Genomic DNA, 16,040 nt, shown 5'->3' on the forward strand with positions numbered 1-16,040 from the left:
TATATTATTTGAGAGCTGTAAAGCTTAAGTAAAATATAGAAAAAAACTGAATCAGGTACACTAGGAAAGAATGAAAGAGAAAGAACAACTAAGGGCTGAAAACTGGATCTATCACGAGAGGTAAAAACACCTGGAATCACATACATGTGCTATAGACCTGCACTATCCAATATGGTAGCCACTAGTGACACGTGGCTACTGCGTACTGGAATAGAGCTAATCTGAATTGAGAAGTGCTTTAAGTATAAAATACACACTGGATTTTAAAGAAATAATATGAAAAAAGTAAGATATCTCAGTAATTTTTAAATATTGAATACATGTTAAAATGATGTTTTATATATTGCGATAACTGGATAAATTGAAACTGATTTTACTTCTTTTTGCTATTTAAAATTACGTGTGCAGCTTACACTAAATTCCTATTGAATACAACTATAAGACAGAAAAATACAAACACAGAAAGGAGAATATCAGTATATATGAAATGCTTTCAAGCTAGGCCTAAACATTTAAGTTGGACATTAGTAGAAACATTAATTATAAAAGTATTTTGAGGTACTACCGAATTTCATTAATGCTGATTTCCTTTTTTTAATTATTATGTTCAGTTAGCCACTGTATAGTACATTAGTTTTTGATGTAGTGTTTAATGATTCATTAGTTAATGCTGATTTTTAAAAAAAAGAAAAGAAAAGAAAAGAAAAATAACTGGCCTTCTGGGGTAATTTAGATGCATATCTTTTTTTGGATTCAAAATGGCTCTGCAGGGACGCCTGGGTGGCTCAGTCAGTTAAGTGTCGGCCTTTGGCTCAGGTCATGATCCCAGGGTCCTGGGATCGAGTCCCACATCGGGCTCCCTGATCTGCAGGGAGTCTGCTTTTCCCTCTATCCTTCCCCCGACTCGTTCTCTCAATCTCTCTCTCTCTCTCTCTCTCTTGCTCTCTCTCTCAAATAAATAAATAAAATCTTAAAAAAAAAAAAGCAAAATGGCTCTGCAGCATATAAGACTGCTGGTATTTTAATACTTCTAATATAGAGAGAGACAAAGGCTGTGGAGGAAAGGATAAACTAGTTACATATGTGGATGGTCAAATTTTTGAAAAATAACTCTAGAAGTGTTTCTCTTATTACTAATGTTACATAAAGTCACTGCAAAAAGAGGTACAGGAAATTATCAAATAAAAATCATCCATAATCGTATTACCTGAGATAACTGCTATCGATATTCTGATGCATAGCTACCCAGTAATTTCTTCTTGGATTTATCTAACTAATTTAAACAAAAGTAGAATTATAAGGTGCATTTTTCAATGATTTGCTTATGTAACCTGACTTGAATATCTTTCCATCATGATTTTTAAATGTCTGAATAATATCCATTATACAGATTTACCATATTTTAATCACTTTTCTATTTACCGCCATTTAGGTTGTTTTCCATTTTTTTAAAAAACATTAAACCACACGATGATAAATATATTTGTAGGTAAGTCTGTGTGTTCATTCATTTTACTTTCCTGAAAGTTATTTCCTGTCAGTTACAATTTTTGGGTCAAGTCCCTAACTGGCAGCTTAACTGTATAGACAAAGGAGAGACACTGAGATGCTCAGTAAAAAAAAAAAGCAGGCAGAGACCAGATTCAAAGTGGTCCCAAAAGTTGAATTTAGCAAAGCTTCAAAGCAGCTATTATATGTTCAAAATTAGAAAATATATTTAAAGAATTGAAAAAAAATATCATCAGTAAATGAACAGATATACCAAAACAGAAATGAAAACGATTTTGAAAATGAAAATATTCAAAATAAAGCTGAAATAAATATGTTAGATGGCTTCAACAGTATGGCAGAAGAAAGAATCAATGAACCTGAAGACTAACCAATAAAATGATCTAACTTTGGGGCACCTGGCTGGCTCAGTCGGTAGAGCATGCGACTCTTGACCTTGGGGTTATGAGTTCAAGCACCACGTTGGGTGTAGAGCTTACTTAAAAATTAATAATAAATAAATAAAATGATCCAATTTAAAAAAGCAGAGAAGACTGAAGAAAAATAAAATTTAAGAAACCTGCAGAACAATATGAAGCAGTCTAATATTTATGTAACTAATAAGGGTAGTAGGTTGAACAGTGGCCTCCCAAAAGATACATCCACATCCTAATCCCCAGAACGTGCAAAAATGATTTTATATGGAAAAGGATGAGTATTATCTTTTATGACAGAAGACATGACTAAGGTAAGGATCTTGAGATTATCTGAGTGGGTCCTAAAGGTCATCACAAGTATCTTTATTAGATGCACATAAAGAGAAGACATACACATTGAAGAAAAAGCAATGAGAGGATAAAGCAGAGAGATGCGGCCAAAATACCGGGAATGTCAACAGCCAACCAAAAGCTGGAAGAGGCAAGGAAGAGATTCTCCCTTACAGAGAGAATATGGCCCTGCCAACCACCTTAATTTCACACTTCTCGTCTCCAGAACCGGAAGAGAATACAGTCCTGTTGTTTTAGGCTACCGGTTTGTAGTACTCTGTTACAGCCAGCCTAGGAAACTCATACAGTAAGGATACAGAACAGCAATTCTCAAAGTGTAGTACATAGAACCCTGGTAATACTGGAGACTCCTGGGGGATCCACAGGTAAAAACCACTTTCATAGTGTATTAAAATATCTGCCTTCTTTACTGTGCTGACATTTGTACTAATGGCACAATAGCAATGACGGGTAACATGCTGGTCCTGTGGCATAAACTGAAGCAATGACACCAAGCAACACTAGTAACTACCATATTCTTCACTACCATGCACTCACAGTAAAAAAAATAAAAGCCATTCCCCTATTCAACAATGTTCAGGATTTACTAGCTACTTTAGTAAGGCAAGAAAAAGAAATAAATGGCATACAGATTGGAAAAGAAGAAATAAAACGATATTTACAGAATGACAGGATTAAGAAAATAAAGAAAGAAAAAGAAAAGCCTGGAACTAATAATAAGTGAGTTTATCAAAGTCACAAGATAGAAGGTCAGTATGTAAGAGTCAAATGCACTTCTCAAACTCAATAATGAACAAACAGGATTTACAATTTTTTTTAAAAACAATACTATTTATAATATCACCAAAAAGTACTTAAAATATAAATCTAATGAAATATGTGAAGGACCTATATGCTGAAAACTACAAAACACTGATGAAAGAAATCAAGGATTTCTTTAAATAAATGGAACGATACACCATTATTTGTGGACTGAAAGATTTGGTATTAAGATATAAATTATCTCAGTTTTGATCTTTAACTTTGATATGCAATCCCGATACAAATACCAATAGGCTCTTTTATAGATATCAACAAGCTGATTCTAAAATTTCTATGGAAAGGCAAAGGTACTAAAATCTTAAACAAAAACAAAAACTCTGAAAAAGCACAGTGGGAGATTGCCTAATTGCAAGGCTTGCTTTATCTGCTACAATAATCAAAAAAGTATGGTACCAGTGAAAGGACAGACATGTAGAACATAATAAAAAGTCTGGAAATAAAGCCACAAAAATACAGTTAACTGATTTTTGACAAAGATGTCAAGCCAATTCAATGAAGAAAAGATAATATTTTCAACAAATGCGACTGCCATAGTCCATATTCAAGAAATGAACCTCAACACATGTCTCAGGTCTTAAGCAAAATTTAAGTCAAAATGAATCACAGATCTAAAAGTAAAATTTAAAAACTCCTAGGAGAAAATACAGAAGAATATGTAGGCATGATTAAGAACAGAAAATATTAAGAAAAGCGACTTTATCAAATTAAAAACTTTTGCTCTACAAAAACCACCAAGAGAACTATAAGACAAGCTACAGACAAGGAGATAGTATTTGCAAATCACATGCCCAATCATTTGTATCCAACATTTATTAAGAACTCTTAAAGCTCGGCAGCTAGAAAATAGACAACCCAACCAAAAAATTGGCAAAAGGTCTGAAAATAGAATAACCAAAGAAGATACAGGGAGGGCAATAAACGTATACAAATCAGTCTAGCTGTATTACATGTATGATAACCTCACTGAAGGATGTTGAGGCAATATATATACACAGATGGATAGATGTAGATATAATTACAGAGATGTTTACATACATAATTTAGTAGATACATATGTATCTCCTAACTCTGTCTATTGAGAACGCCTAGCAGCAGTGATATGCCTGTAGCTACGACCACATCCAGGGCCCAATTCTCAGTTTCTAAATAGCATGCCCCAACAAAAGAAACCAGGGCTCCTTGGACAAAGGACTGATTCTAGTGCTGGGATAGGGCAAGGACAAAATGGGAGTATCTTGTAGTGTCAGAAAGTAGGGAAGCAGTCGAAAAAAGGGTGGTGCCAGAGAGACACAGGAGACAACCTGAAAGAGATGCCAATGGCCAAAACTGTAACAATCTGAGCAACAAATATAAATAATGATAGTACTAGATTATAATATTCATGAGCCCACCATATAAATGACTGAAAACATTTTAAAATGGAAAAAAGGGGCAAGTCTTCCTTACGGAAAAACTCCAAATAATATATGTAGAGTAAATGAGGGAAAGAGAAAATTACCATTAGAATTCCACAGTAAAAATCACTGCAGGTGCAAGCCACTGAGGAATGTAAAATTAGCGGATGAAATTTTAAGAAGCAACAGGATAGTAAAGTATCTCCCCAAGAATATGTATAAATTACTGTGAGGATTTTAGCATATACCTACAAATTATTTGATACACCTCAATGTAGAAGGTGGAGCTTAATTCTTTTATTTTTTTTTTGAAGATTTTTATTTATTTATTTGAGAGAGAATGAGAGAGAGAGAGCATGAGAGGGATGAGGGTCAGAGGGAGAAGCAGACTCCCCACTGAGCAGGGAGCCCAATGCGGGACTCGATCCTGGGACTCCAGGATCATGACCCAAGCCAAAGGCAGTCGCTTAACCAACCTGAGCCACCCAGGCACCCGAATTCTTAAATTCCCTTTCTGTTGAATGTGGGCTGAAGTTACTCCTAACAAACAGTAGGAAAAAAAATATTAATTTTGCAGTGGAGGAACTTGGCAGCCCCTATTTATAGACTGAATATGTCCTCCCAAATTCATAATGTTGAAGCTCTATCCCCCAATTTGATAGTTTTAAGGTGGGGCCTTCAGGAAGTAATTAGGTTTAGATTAGGTCACAAGGGTAGGACCCTCACGATGGAATTAGTATCCTTATAAGAAGGAGAAGAGATCACTCTCTCCTCATGCATGCAAAAAAGCCGTGCAAGCACACAGCAAGAAGGTGGTCATCTGCAAGCCAGGAACAGGGTCTTCACCAGAACCCAACCATGACGTCTCTCGGATCTCAGACTCTCTCAGATCTCAGACTTCTCGTCTCCAAAACTGAGAAAATATATGTCTATGGTTTAAGCTACCCCGTCAATGGCATTTTGTCATAGAGGCCTGAGCTAAGACATTCCCTCAATCAAGTGTTCAAGAGATTAACATGACCGGTAATAAAACAAGTTGATACATATAATCCCCGATATGATAAGTAGGGCACTTCACCTCTGTGGTATTCTTCCTAAAAATTCATAAATTCATAAAAATTCCTAAATTCTTAAGACTCCACCTCAGCCTAATCATGGGAAAGCATCAGTACAGTGAAGAACTGTCTACAAAATAACTAACTGGTCCTGTCAAAGCCCTAAAAAACTAAAAGACTAAGAAACTGTCACAGATCAGAGGAAACTAAGGAGATGTGACAACTAAATGCAACAGGATATCCTGGACTGTATCCAGGAACAGAAAAAAAAAAAATGGTGGAAATGGTATAGTTTAGCTAATGGTATTTCAGCAATGGTAATTTCCTAGTTTTAATAAATGTACCATGATTTTGTAAGATGTTAAGACACGAGAAGATGTAATACTTTAGAGGAAGCTGAATGAACAATGCACTTTCTGTACTATCTTTGCATCACTTCTGCAAATCTAAAATTATTGCAAAATAAGTTTTTAAAACATCAATGGAAAAAAGTGCTGGCAATGACTTACTAAATTGACTGTATAACACAATTTTTTAAAAGATTTTATTTATTTATTTGAGAGAGAGAGAGTGCACATGCACAAGCGAGGATGGGGGGGTAGAGTGTGAAGAGGGAGGTAGACTCCTCACTGAGCAGGGAGCCCGATGCGGGGCTCGATCCCAGGACCCTGAGATCCTGACCTGAGCTGAAGGCAGACGCTTAACCAAGTGAGCCACCCCAGGCACCCCTGTATGACACTATATTTTAGACAAATGACTGCACCACACATAACCAGAGTGATTTTCCTAAAAAGCAATCTGGTTATGTTATTTTTTTGTTTAAAGCTTTCTAATGGTTTTTCTTGCCATCAAGAAAAAATCCAAATTCTTTAACATAGTCTGTAAGACAATGGGAGCCACGATAATCCCTCCCCCCCACTAAATGTCCATGTCCTAATCACCAGAACATGTGAATATGATACGTTACATGGCAAAGGGAGTTGAGGTTGCTGCTTGTACTAGGACTGTTAACAAATCAGCTGACCTTAAAATCAGGAGAAAAGCCTCGATTATCCAGGTAAGTTCAATGTAATCACAAGAGTCCTTTTTAAGGTAGAAGAGGAAGGCAGAAGAGAGTCAGGGAGATGTGACTACAGAAGATCCTCAGAGATGAAGCCAGAGGTTGCTGGCTTTGAAGACAGAAAGGGGACCATGAATCAAGGAATGCAGGCAGCCTCTAGAAGTGGGAAAAAGCAAAGAAATGTATACTCTCCCCCAGCCTCTGGGAGGGAATTCAGCCCTACTGACACCTTGATTTCTGCCCTGTTAGACTTCTAACCTACAGATGATGAATTCATGTTATTTTAAGCCACCAATCTGTGGTAAATTTATTATAGCAGCAGAGAGAAAACGAACGCAAAGGCCCTTCATGATCTGACTCCTGCTTACCTCTTCTACTTTACTGCTCACCACTCCTTCTCACAATGATTTTCAACAGACGCACCTTAACATACGGCTACGCTACAAATCATTCACATGGGTCTACCGAAGTTTGATCAGTATATAAAATGTAATTTTGCTAAACTAAAGGTGCCTATCGTTAGGTCAAAGTGACACACAGTAATGACCTAGTATGAAGGGAGCAAAGAAGCCACAGCACATCAGGAAAGAGTATATGCTAGAGCTTTACCTCAAAAGGCCATCAAAGGGGTTGGTGAGTGCAGAATACAGTTAAGTTGCCTTGTAAAGGCTTCCAAAGGGAATCAAATAAACACGCGCTATTTTTCTGAAATTTGCTTTTTTAAAATACAGGTGTTTAAAAAGTTTAATTCCTGGGGCGCCTGGGTGGCTCAGTCGTTAAGCATCTGCCTTCAGCTCAGGTCATGATCCCAGGGTCCTGGGATGGAGCCCCGCATCGGGCTCCCTGCTCGGCGGGAAGCCTGCTTCTCCCTCTCCTACTCTCCCTGCTTGTGTTCCCTCTCTCGCTGTGTCTCTCTCTGTCAAATAAATAAAATCTTAAAAAAAAAAAAAAAGTTTAATTCCTTCAAGAATGCCACCAACTAAAATTTTAGCACTAAGGTAGCCATGAGTATGAAGAGGCTGAGAATCACTGTTCCACACACATTCCGACCATACTAAATTTTTCTCAAGCCATGTTTGTTCACCTCTGACCCTTCACACAGGCTCTTCCCTCTACCTGGAACCTTCAAAAATTCCCTCTTCCCCCTTCATCTGATCAACTCTTACTCATTCTTCAGATCTCAGTTCAGCTCTTCTTCTAGAAAACATCTGCTAACCCTACAAGTGAATGCCCACTTAATGCTGCATCTACTGTATCCTGGACCACAATGATAGCACTTTTCACATGGTACTTTGTCTGACTGCAAACTCTGTAAGTGAAGAGCCAGTCTAATTTGCTCTCAGCTCTATCATATTCCTAAAGCTTCCATGCCTGGTTCACGGAAAACATCCCTATATTTTGAGGGGGGGAAAAAAGAAGCCTAGTAAATGCTGCTGCTTTTTAAACCTACCAGGTATATTAGCTTCTGCTACTATAACAAATTACCACAAACTCAGTGGCTTAAAACACCACAAATTTATTATTTTACAGTTCTGGAGGTCAAAAGCCCAGAATCTGTTCACTGGGCTAATAAGGTCAAAGTGTCATGGGCAGAGATGGTTCCTTCTGAGGCTCTAAGAAGAGAATCCATTTCCTTGCCTTTTTCAGCTTCTAGTGGCCACCTGTATTCCTTGGCTTATGGCCCCTTCCTCCATCTTCAAAGCACACTACTCCCACCTCTGCTTCTGTGGTCAATAACTTTCTCTGCTGGCTATCTCCTCCTGATTCCCTCTAATCAGGTCTGTTGTGATTATATCAGGCCCACCCAGACCCAGGATAATATCCCCAATTCTTAATCGTAGCTGCAGAGGTTTCAAAGATTAGGACGGAAACTTATTAGGGGGCCATTATACTCAGCTCACCACATCAGCTGTCAGTGGCAGGTTTTCACACAACTATACCATAACTTCTACAGTTTCAGTAAAACCAATTTTAAAATTTGACCAATTCTAAGATGCCCCCCAAATTCAGAGATAAAAACGTGAAAAAAAAAGTGTCTTAGAATCAGTGAAGTAATGTAATTACTGCATCCACCAATGGCTGAACGCAGTGACTCATAAAAAGAGCATCAAGAAATCACTTGCAAAACAGAAAAACTCAGGTTATATACAATCTCTGAAAAGTTTCTACATTCAGGGACATAATCTCCTTCCAGAGACTAGATTCCCACCAGAGGAAAATTTATTCTATTCTTGCTGTAAGCAAGCCAGACATGAAAATTCAAATTTACAAGGTATTTTATGGAATATCTAGTCACTATACATTTATAAAAAAAATTAATAAGCTCTCTTTAAATAAATGAGTTTCCTCATCCTCTCCCTTTTCAGAGAAGTAACATTTTTAATATCAAGAATATTTGCTTCATTAGTCTTTTCCTGAATCACATTTAAATATTTTTTAAAAGTCAGATTAAAGGTTTTTTTTTATTATCTTAAAAAGAACATCAAGGTCAGCAAAGTACAAGCTCCTCTATCCTACATACTAACTTGGAGAGGCAGTATCAGATATAAGAACGTAATTTATTCATCACTGAACTACCAAGAAATAGGTCAATATTCAGCCACTATGCATTTTAGCAATCGTTCTTGTTAAAGAATGCCACCAGTAAATAGTCACACAGCCCTGATCCTGCTTCCCTGTTATACCCCACAATGCTGGTTCCTTGCCCCAGACCACCAAGACCTCCTCACGATCCAGCAACTAAAAGAGTAATGGCACATTACAGGCTTACTGAATCCTGCTCTGGTGTCAACACTGGTACCCATCCAGTCATCAGTATACATAGTACTGATTTCTGAATATTTTGGATATAGGACCCCTGACAATAAAGTATCAGTAATGTTGCTAAAATATAAATTTTTTACAAGCGTAAAAAATATATGACCACCACACCCCTAAAGAAATCTGTAATTAGAAGCCCTAGTGATTTTAAAAATGAGGAATTCCCAGGGCGCCTGGGTAGCTCAGTCGGCTGAGCATCCAACTCTTGATTTCAGCTCAGGTCATGATCTCAGGGTTGTGGGATGGAGCCCCACATCAGGCTCTGTACTCAGCGGGGAGTCGTCTTGAGGGTTCTCTCTCTCCTGTCCCTCGGCCCCTCCCACCCACTTGCATGCGTTCTCTCTCTAAAATATATACATCTTAAAAAAAAAAAGGAGGAATTCCAGTCCCATCTGGATACGCTGGATTATTCTTTTCTAATGGAAGACTAAGAGCTACAGAAGTAACTGTCCCAGTCACTGCTGGCAGACAGAGCCTACAGACAGACACAGCCTGTGCGGCCATTTGGGTGAAATCTCACTGCATTAAGCCCATCAGTTCTCCTCTTTGGCTGCCGTAATAATGAGTGTTAAGAGTAAAGGGACCAAAAGAAAACCAATACCGGTTGAGAACCTACTACATGCCAGGTACTTTGCTTTCCTCTACATAATCTTACATAACTCACAATAATCCTGTGAAGTATCACTATCATCGTTTTACAGACAAATGGGGGCATGCAAGGTCACTAATTTATACAGATTCAAATAGCTGGTAAGTAGTGAAGAAGCCAGGCATTGCAGGTTCCAAAGCTCATTTCACAATACTGGTTTCTCAGAAATACTAGGAAAAACAAGCAAGTTAAGACTTGGCCATTGGCTTAGGCGAGGCATTTTACTACTCCCTCTCACCTCCTACTTCATCCTGCTTTTCCTTGGTTCCTATTACAAGCAGCTTCCAGCATAGCATTTTAGAAAACTTGAAACCAATTAAATCCACCTTCCCACAAGCCAGCTAGCTGAGGTAGATGGGCTATTAGAGGGAACCTTCCAAGAGTAGATCTTTTGGAGGGAGGGAGGGCTGGGCAGTGGAAGAAAATAATAAAAAGATGGAAACAGTGATTGAGCCTTAAATACAGGAAAGGATAGGACGAGCTGGCCACACACAGATCCTTTCAGGGGCCAGTCTTCAAAAACAACAGTGAATATGAAGCCAAGTTCACTTACTCCATTGAGTGCCTACTACTGCCTGCTGCCTCTGGGAATATGATGAGGAAAACTCTTATAGTCTCTGCCATCTAAAGAATTTATATCCAGGTGTTCTGCAGAAGATGGAATGTAGGGGACTCTCATTTGCTAAGTATCTCATTTTGCTAAGCACCAGGTACTTTAAAAATAGTAACTCATTTAATATAATTCTCTCAACAACTCTAGAAGGAAGGTATTATTCTCCCCTTAAGCTCAGAGACGTTGAGTAATTACCTCGACAAAACCTGGAGCTGTATCAAAGCCGACAACCCTTTCACTAGTCCACACCTTCTGACAACTCTGAATAGAACATGATCTGCTCTCACATGCAGGGCTGACTGTGGAGATGCTCTCCTTTCTCAGAAAGTCCATTGAAGACAGGCTCAAAAATCTGGTCTATTTCAATGTCTTTAGGCATCTAGTACTTCAGGGTTTACAGATCATTAGAAAAATGGAAGTGAGCTGAAATACTCTTATCAGTGGCAATGAATGGGGTTTGCAAAAATTATCACAGATATAATCTCGGACACCTGGGGGGAGGGAGTGGCGTGGGAGTAGGACACTGCAAGTAACTAATGCAATACACACAAAAACAAAAAATAAAATTTAAACCCAGATAAAAGACACTTGTTTATATGAGGAATGATTTTTAAGATTCTCGAAATATTAATCAGCTTAGAAGGAAATGATGTATGCAGACGGTTACATTACACCATGGCAATATCTTCACCAGAGGGCTTGATACTTCTGCTCAGCTATAAAGGAAGACTAGGAACCTGAGACCCAGACGCTGCTCTGATCAAAAGGAACTTACTTCAGACACACGGTGGGGGGGATTTCTATCCTTTTAAATTTTGCATGTGCTCTCAAAGCTGAAGGGTTTCCGATAACTGACCAGATAGTACTACTGAGTGAATGGTATGTTTACATCTTCCATAATGGATCCCAATAATTCCCATTACTAACTCATCTTTCTCACATTATTGGAGATTGAAATGATAGAACTGCCAGTAGGATCATTCCTGGAAAAGGCACATGGAAGGAAGAAAACACATTTCATTTGAAAATGAGCACCATTTGCTTCCTAAAAGCAGAATTAAGCAGCAGTGGTTTACTGTTAAATCTGAGTGCCCTCCCCCCAAAAAAACTTTTTAAAATATCTCTTTCAATTTAAGTCAACTGGGAAAAATTTTGGAATTACACCATCATATTACCAGGATATTATTTCACCCAATCTTCCCTTCTTTGAGGACTGGGCTTTGGAGAGACTCCCAAAAGGCAGAGTGAAAGTGAAGAATATTCAACTAACACTTCACATGGAAATACAAATAATTCTAAAAGCCCATATGCTGCTCAGTGAAAAACTGAAGTATAGAAATACAAGTACACAAAAGGAAGTTTAAGAGAAGTATGTCACAGACTCAAGTCAAACTGTATCTTCAAATGAGTGGGGTAAAGCATGTGAGCAGTTAAACCTAGAAAACAAAAGTGATAATGAAGTCTCAATTTTCTACCTATTCCCTACCCTTTGCAAAAAAATGTCCAAGTCTCTAAAAAGACTTTCTACAGTCTCTTAATAGAGAACTGGACCTGGAATTAGGAAGACTGAATTGGACTTGGTGTAACAAACGTTTAATGAGTACCTGAATATACAGCGGTGACAAGAGAGACAAAACTGCTACCCTCACAAAGTTTACACAGGAACTGGTGAAAAACACACCCACCTAACCTTTCTGGATCTTGACCTCATCAATAAAATTGGAGGAGCAGACCGCACTCCAAAAACACCTGAACCTCTACCTCTATTTAACCATAACAGCTCTGCTTTTTTCTGATTTCTCCACCAGTGCTCTATCCACTACTTCTTTTGGAAAAATAAATGTTTTTTAAAATGTTGGATAACCACTAAAATAAGCGATCTCTAGATACCATCCCAGTTTAACAACTGTCTCCCGTAATGTCTCATACACACACTTCTGACCTGTTTCTTTTCACCATGTCTGGTATTCCACAGAGACACATTAAAAGGCAAACTATTTCATGTACGGCTAAAGAATAAACCAAAAACCCAAAGGATTGCTTAATCTTTATCTATAAATGCCAACACAATGTAGCAAAAATTATTTTTTCTAAGATTAGCAAAAAACAAAACAAAACAGATTTGATCTTGTTACTTCTCTACTTAAGCTACTTCCTTCTACAAAAAACAGCAAAAAAATTGACCCTACTTCTTTTTTTTTTTTAAAAGATTTTATTTATTTATTTGAGAGAGAGAGAATGAGAGAGAGCACATGAGAGGGGGGAGGGTCAGAGGGAGAAGCAGACTCCCTGCCGAGCAGGGAGCCCGATGCGGGACTCGATCCACGGACTCCAAGATCATGACCCGAGCCGAAGGCAGTCGCCCAACCAACTGAGCCACCCAGGCGCCCTTGACCCTATTTCTTTATCCTTTTTCTTAATTGAGGTATAACTGACATATGCTCTATTAGTTTTCAGTATACAACATAATGATTCAATATTTGAATAAATTACAAAAATGATCACTAGAATAATAAGTGTAGTTGTCTGTCACCATACATAGATTTTTTTTTTCTTGTGATGAGAACTGGTAAAATTTACTCTCTTAGCCTAGCTCTTTATATTAATTTCCAGATTCCTTGGCAACGACATTTAAGGCCTTTCTGCAACCTGACCCCTTTTTAAGTATTCCTTTCAGCTTCAATGCCTTGGGTTCTCCCTATTACCCAGCACACTTCTTGCCTCTTGACAGCTTAGTTTCTAAATATGCCTTGCACTTTGACAATTTGAGACTTTTGTTCATGCTGTAACCTCTGCCTCAAGACAGTCTTGCCCTCCTATCCCGACCCATAAAATCCCTCAAGGTCAGAACGAACTCGCATGTCAACAAAATAAAGGTGAATTTAGGAGAAAGGCAGGGATTCTGCTTTCTACTAGTCTAATCTTAAGTACCCAACTGGTAAACATGCAACAAATGCTGAAATGAATTATGTTAAAGTAATGATTACAAACAGTAGAAACAAAGCACCATCCTCTATATTTGGCTTCTAACATTCTTACAGATTTAATAACCTCATTGTAATTGGTATCTTGGCATTTCTTGAGCCTTCACAAAATTTGTAAGGCTAAGAGCAATATTTGCCACTTTAAAAATCATGCACTAACAAAATAATGTATACCCAGAAAATCAAGAAAAGACAATCCTTGGATCACTGTTAAAACATGGGTTTAAATTATTCCAAAAGACTTGGAAACTCTTCTTAAATACGTGCTAGTTCCTTCACACAGAAAACGGTTTAAAAACAAAACAAAAACAATTTGTATCAAGTTTACAAGGACAAAAACTGCTCAGAAATACCTTTATGTATGTTCAGGACAGGAACACAAAACCTGCAACACTGTTCACACCGCACGCTAGTAAACAATGACCACTGGAAGTAAAGCATGTAAAATGACAAGGGTGGCTGATCCAAAGGATATTAAGCCTAAGACATCGCTTTTATGAAAAAAATTCAACTTCTGAGTCTCAGGATAAACGATACCGATGTTTGAAAAGCATCAGCTGAAAAACTACATACTGGCTGAACTGATTTATACAGCCCAATGAATTTTCATTAACAAACTGGATAAAACAGGTCAGTCCAACAACTGTTCGAAAAGTACCAGTGTAGTTTGGTTCTCTTACAAAATACTGGGCTTTTTTCTAAAGTAATTACTTTCGAGGGCTCTCCTCTAAACTACTATCAAGTTTATAACGCGAGTTCCCCCTTCCCCGGCCCCATCCACAAACATTCAGATCCCAATGATCAGGTAATAAATATCCTAGAAATGATCATTTTTCACTTGAACCTCCTGCATACTAAAAGCCTACGACCTTAGCATGAAAGCGGCTTTCAAGCTGCACCAGCTGCTGCCTGTATGAAGGCCTTTCTTCCGTCAAAGCGGGGCCAACTCTGGCACGCGTCTGTGTTTCTGAAAGTGAAGCTGGGGCAAAAGCCACCCGGATCTAAAGGTATTCGTTTAAATCCGTTTGACACCTACTCCCTTTCCAAGACGACAAGCAAACTCCAAACGCCGGCGCAGCTGCCGCCGAAGCAAGGACAGACCTTGCGGCCGAAGTGGGTCAGGATTACGGTTACACTTGTGTTGCACATTTACACCCTTTTGTCTACAAACTTGAGTGCTAACTTAAGTTCCCTTCAAGGCAGCGTGCTCGCTGGGCCGCAGAAATCAAAGCATTTTCCCGAGACGGGAAGGGCACAATCCGTGCAGCTCAATGGCTACACCAGGCTTCCCCAGACCACGCACGCTGCGGCCTCGGCTTTTCGCCGGCCAAAGGGTCGCTCGGGGAAACTCGCCTGCGCTCAGGCTGGCTAGGAGGGTTTTTAAAGCGGACCTGGGCCCCTCCTTTTCTACCTCCCGAACTAATCCCGGGCGCTTTCGGGCCTAGGGTCACATTACGTAAACAGCCCCGGCCCCAGCTTTCCCAGGTCGGCCCCCGCCCCCGCGCCAGGGCGCCCCTCCCCCCCCGCGATCCGCACCCCGCACCCCCCCCACACACAGTCCGGCCCCTGCGCGGCCTCTGCCCCGCGCCCCTACCGCCAGCAGCCCCCCGCCCCATCACCCCGCCCGGCCCGACCCGGGCCGGTCTGGTCTGAGCGGCCGCGCAGGCTGCCCTGCAGGCGCTAGGCCCCGCGCTGCGCTGGGGCCGCCCGCCTCACCGTTCTGCTGGTGCGGCGCCGGGCCCGGGCCTGCGGGCGCGGCGGCTCCTGAAGCGGTGGCTCCGCCAAGCTTGGGCGGGATCCGGGCGCTGGCGGCCGGATGAGGGGACTCGGCGGGGGCCGACATGACGGCGCGGCTGGCGGCGGCGGCTCCGCTTCGGGGAGGTGGGCGGAGGGAAGGGAAGGCGGGGCCGGAGAGGCGAAAGGAAGAGGAAGGAACGCGCCCGGCGTCACCGAGGGAGTCGCCTGGGACCGCGGCCGGGCTGCCGGCGCTGCACACCGCGGAGCCTCGCTCGGCCGCCGCGGGTGCCGCGACCCTGGGTCCTGGCCCGCCTCGCCCGGCCGTGCTGCGCGCCCCAAACCCTGAGTGCGGGGTTCCAGCTTTGGGTCGGTCCTCGCACCGCGGGCCCTGGGCCGCCGCCGCAACGCCCCCTGCAGGCCAAAGCCCGGCGCTTTCAGGCCCGAGGCGGGGCCCGGGGCCGCGGCCTCACCGCCAGCCTTGCGACGGCGGGTCGGGTCCTGGCGTAGCCACGGTCGCTGTGAGGCGGGAGGGATGGACCCCGGTAGGAGAAGGAAACCTGGGCCCGCTCCCACCGGTGCGGAGGCTGGGCGCGCGGCGAGCCTGGCCCGGCGGTGCTGGGAGGGGGATCC

General features: G+C 41.0%; 1 protein-coding gene across 3 annotated transcripts in view; it reads right to left on the minus strand.

Moving 5' to 3' along the window:
* Window positions 1–15,548, minus strand: part of SEC24B (SEC24 homolog B, COPII coat complex component) — an 86,930-nt gene extending 71,382 nt beyond the window's left edge. For 2 of the 3 annotated variants that reach the window (XM_021684527.1, XM_044912898.1), the window contains exon 1: window positions 15,390–15,548. In XM_021684527.1, the coding sequence (XP_021540202.1) occupies window positions 15,390–15,516 (127 nt within the window). In that variant the 5' untranslated portion in view covers window positions 15,517–15,548. Of the gene's footprint in view, window positions 1–163; window positions 196–12,624; window positions 12,638–15,389 lie in introns of all 3 variants that reach the window. The other variant, XM_044912897.1, reaches the window with a different exon arrangement.
* Between the last annotated feature and the right edge of the window lie 492 nt (window positions 15,549–16,040).

This window comes from Neomonachus schauinslandi, chromosome 2, assembly GCF_002201575.2.
Source record: "Neomonachus schauinslandi chromosome 2, ASM220157v2, whole genome shotgun sequence".
Classification (NCBI taxonomy): domain Eukaryota; kingdom Metazoa; phylum Chordata; class Mammalia; order Carnivora; family Phocidae; genus Neomonachus; species Neomonachus schauinslandi.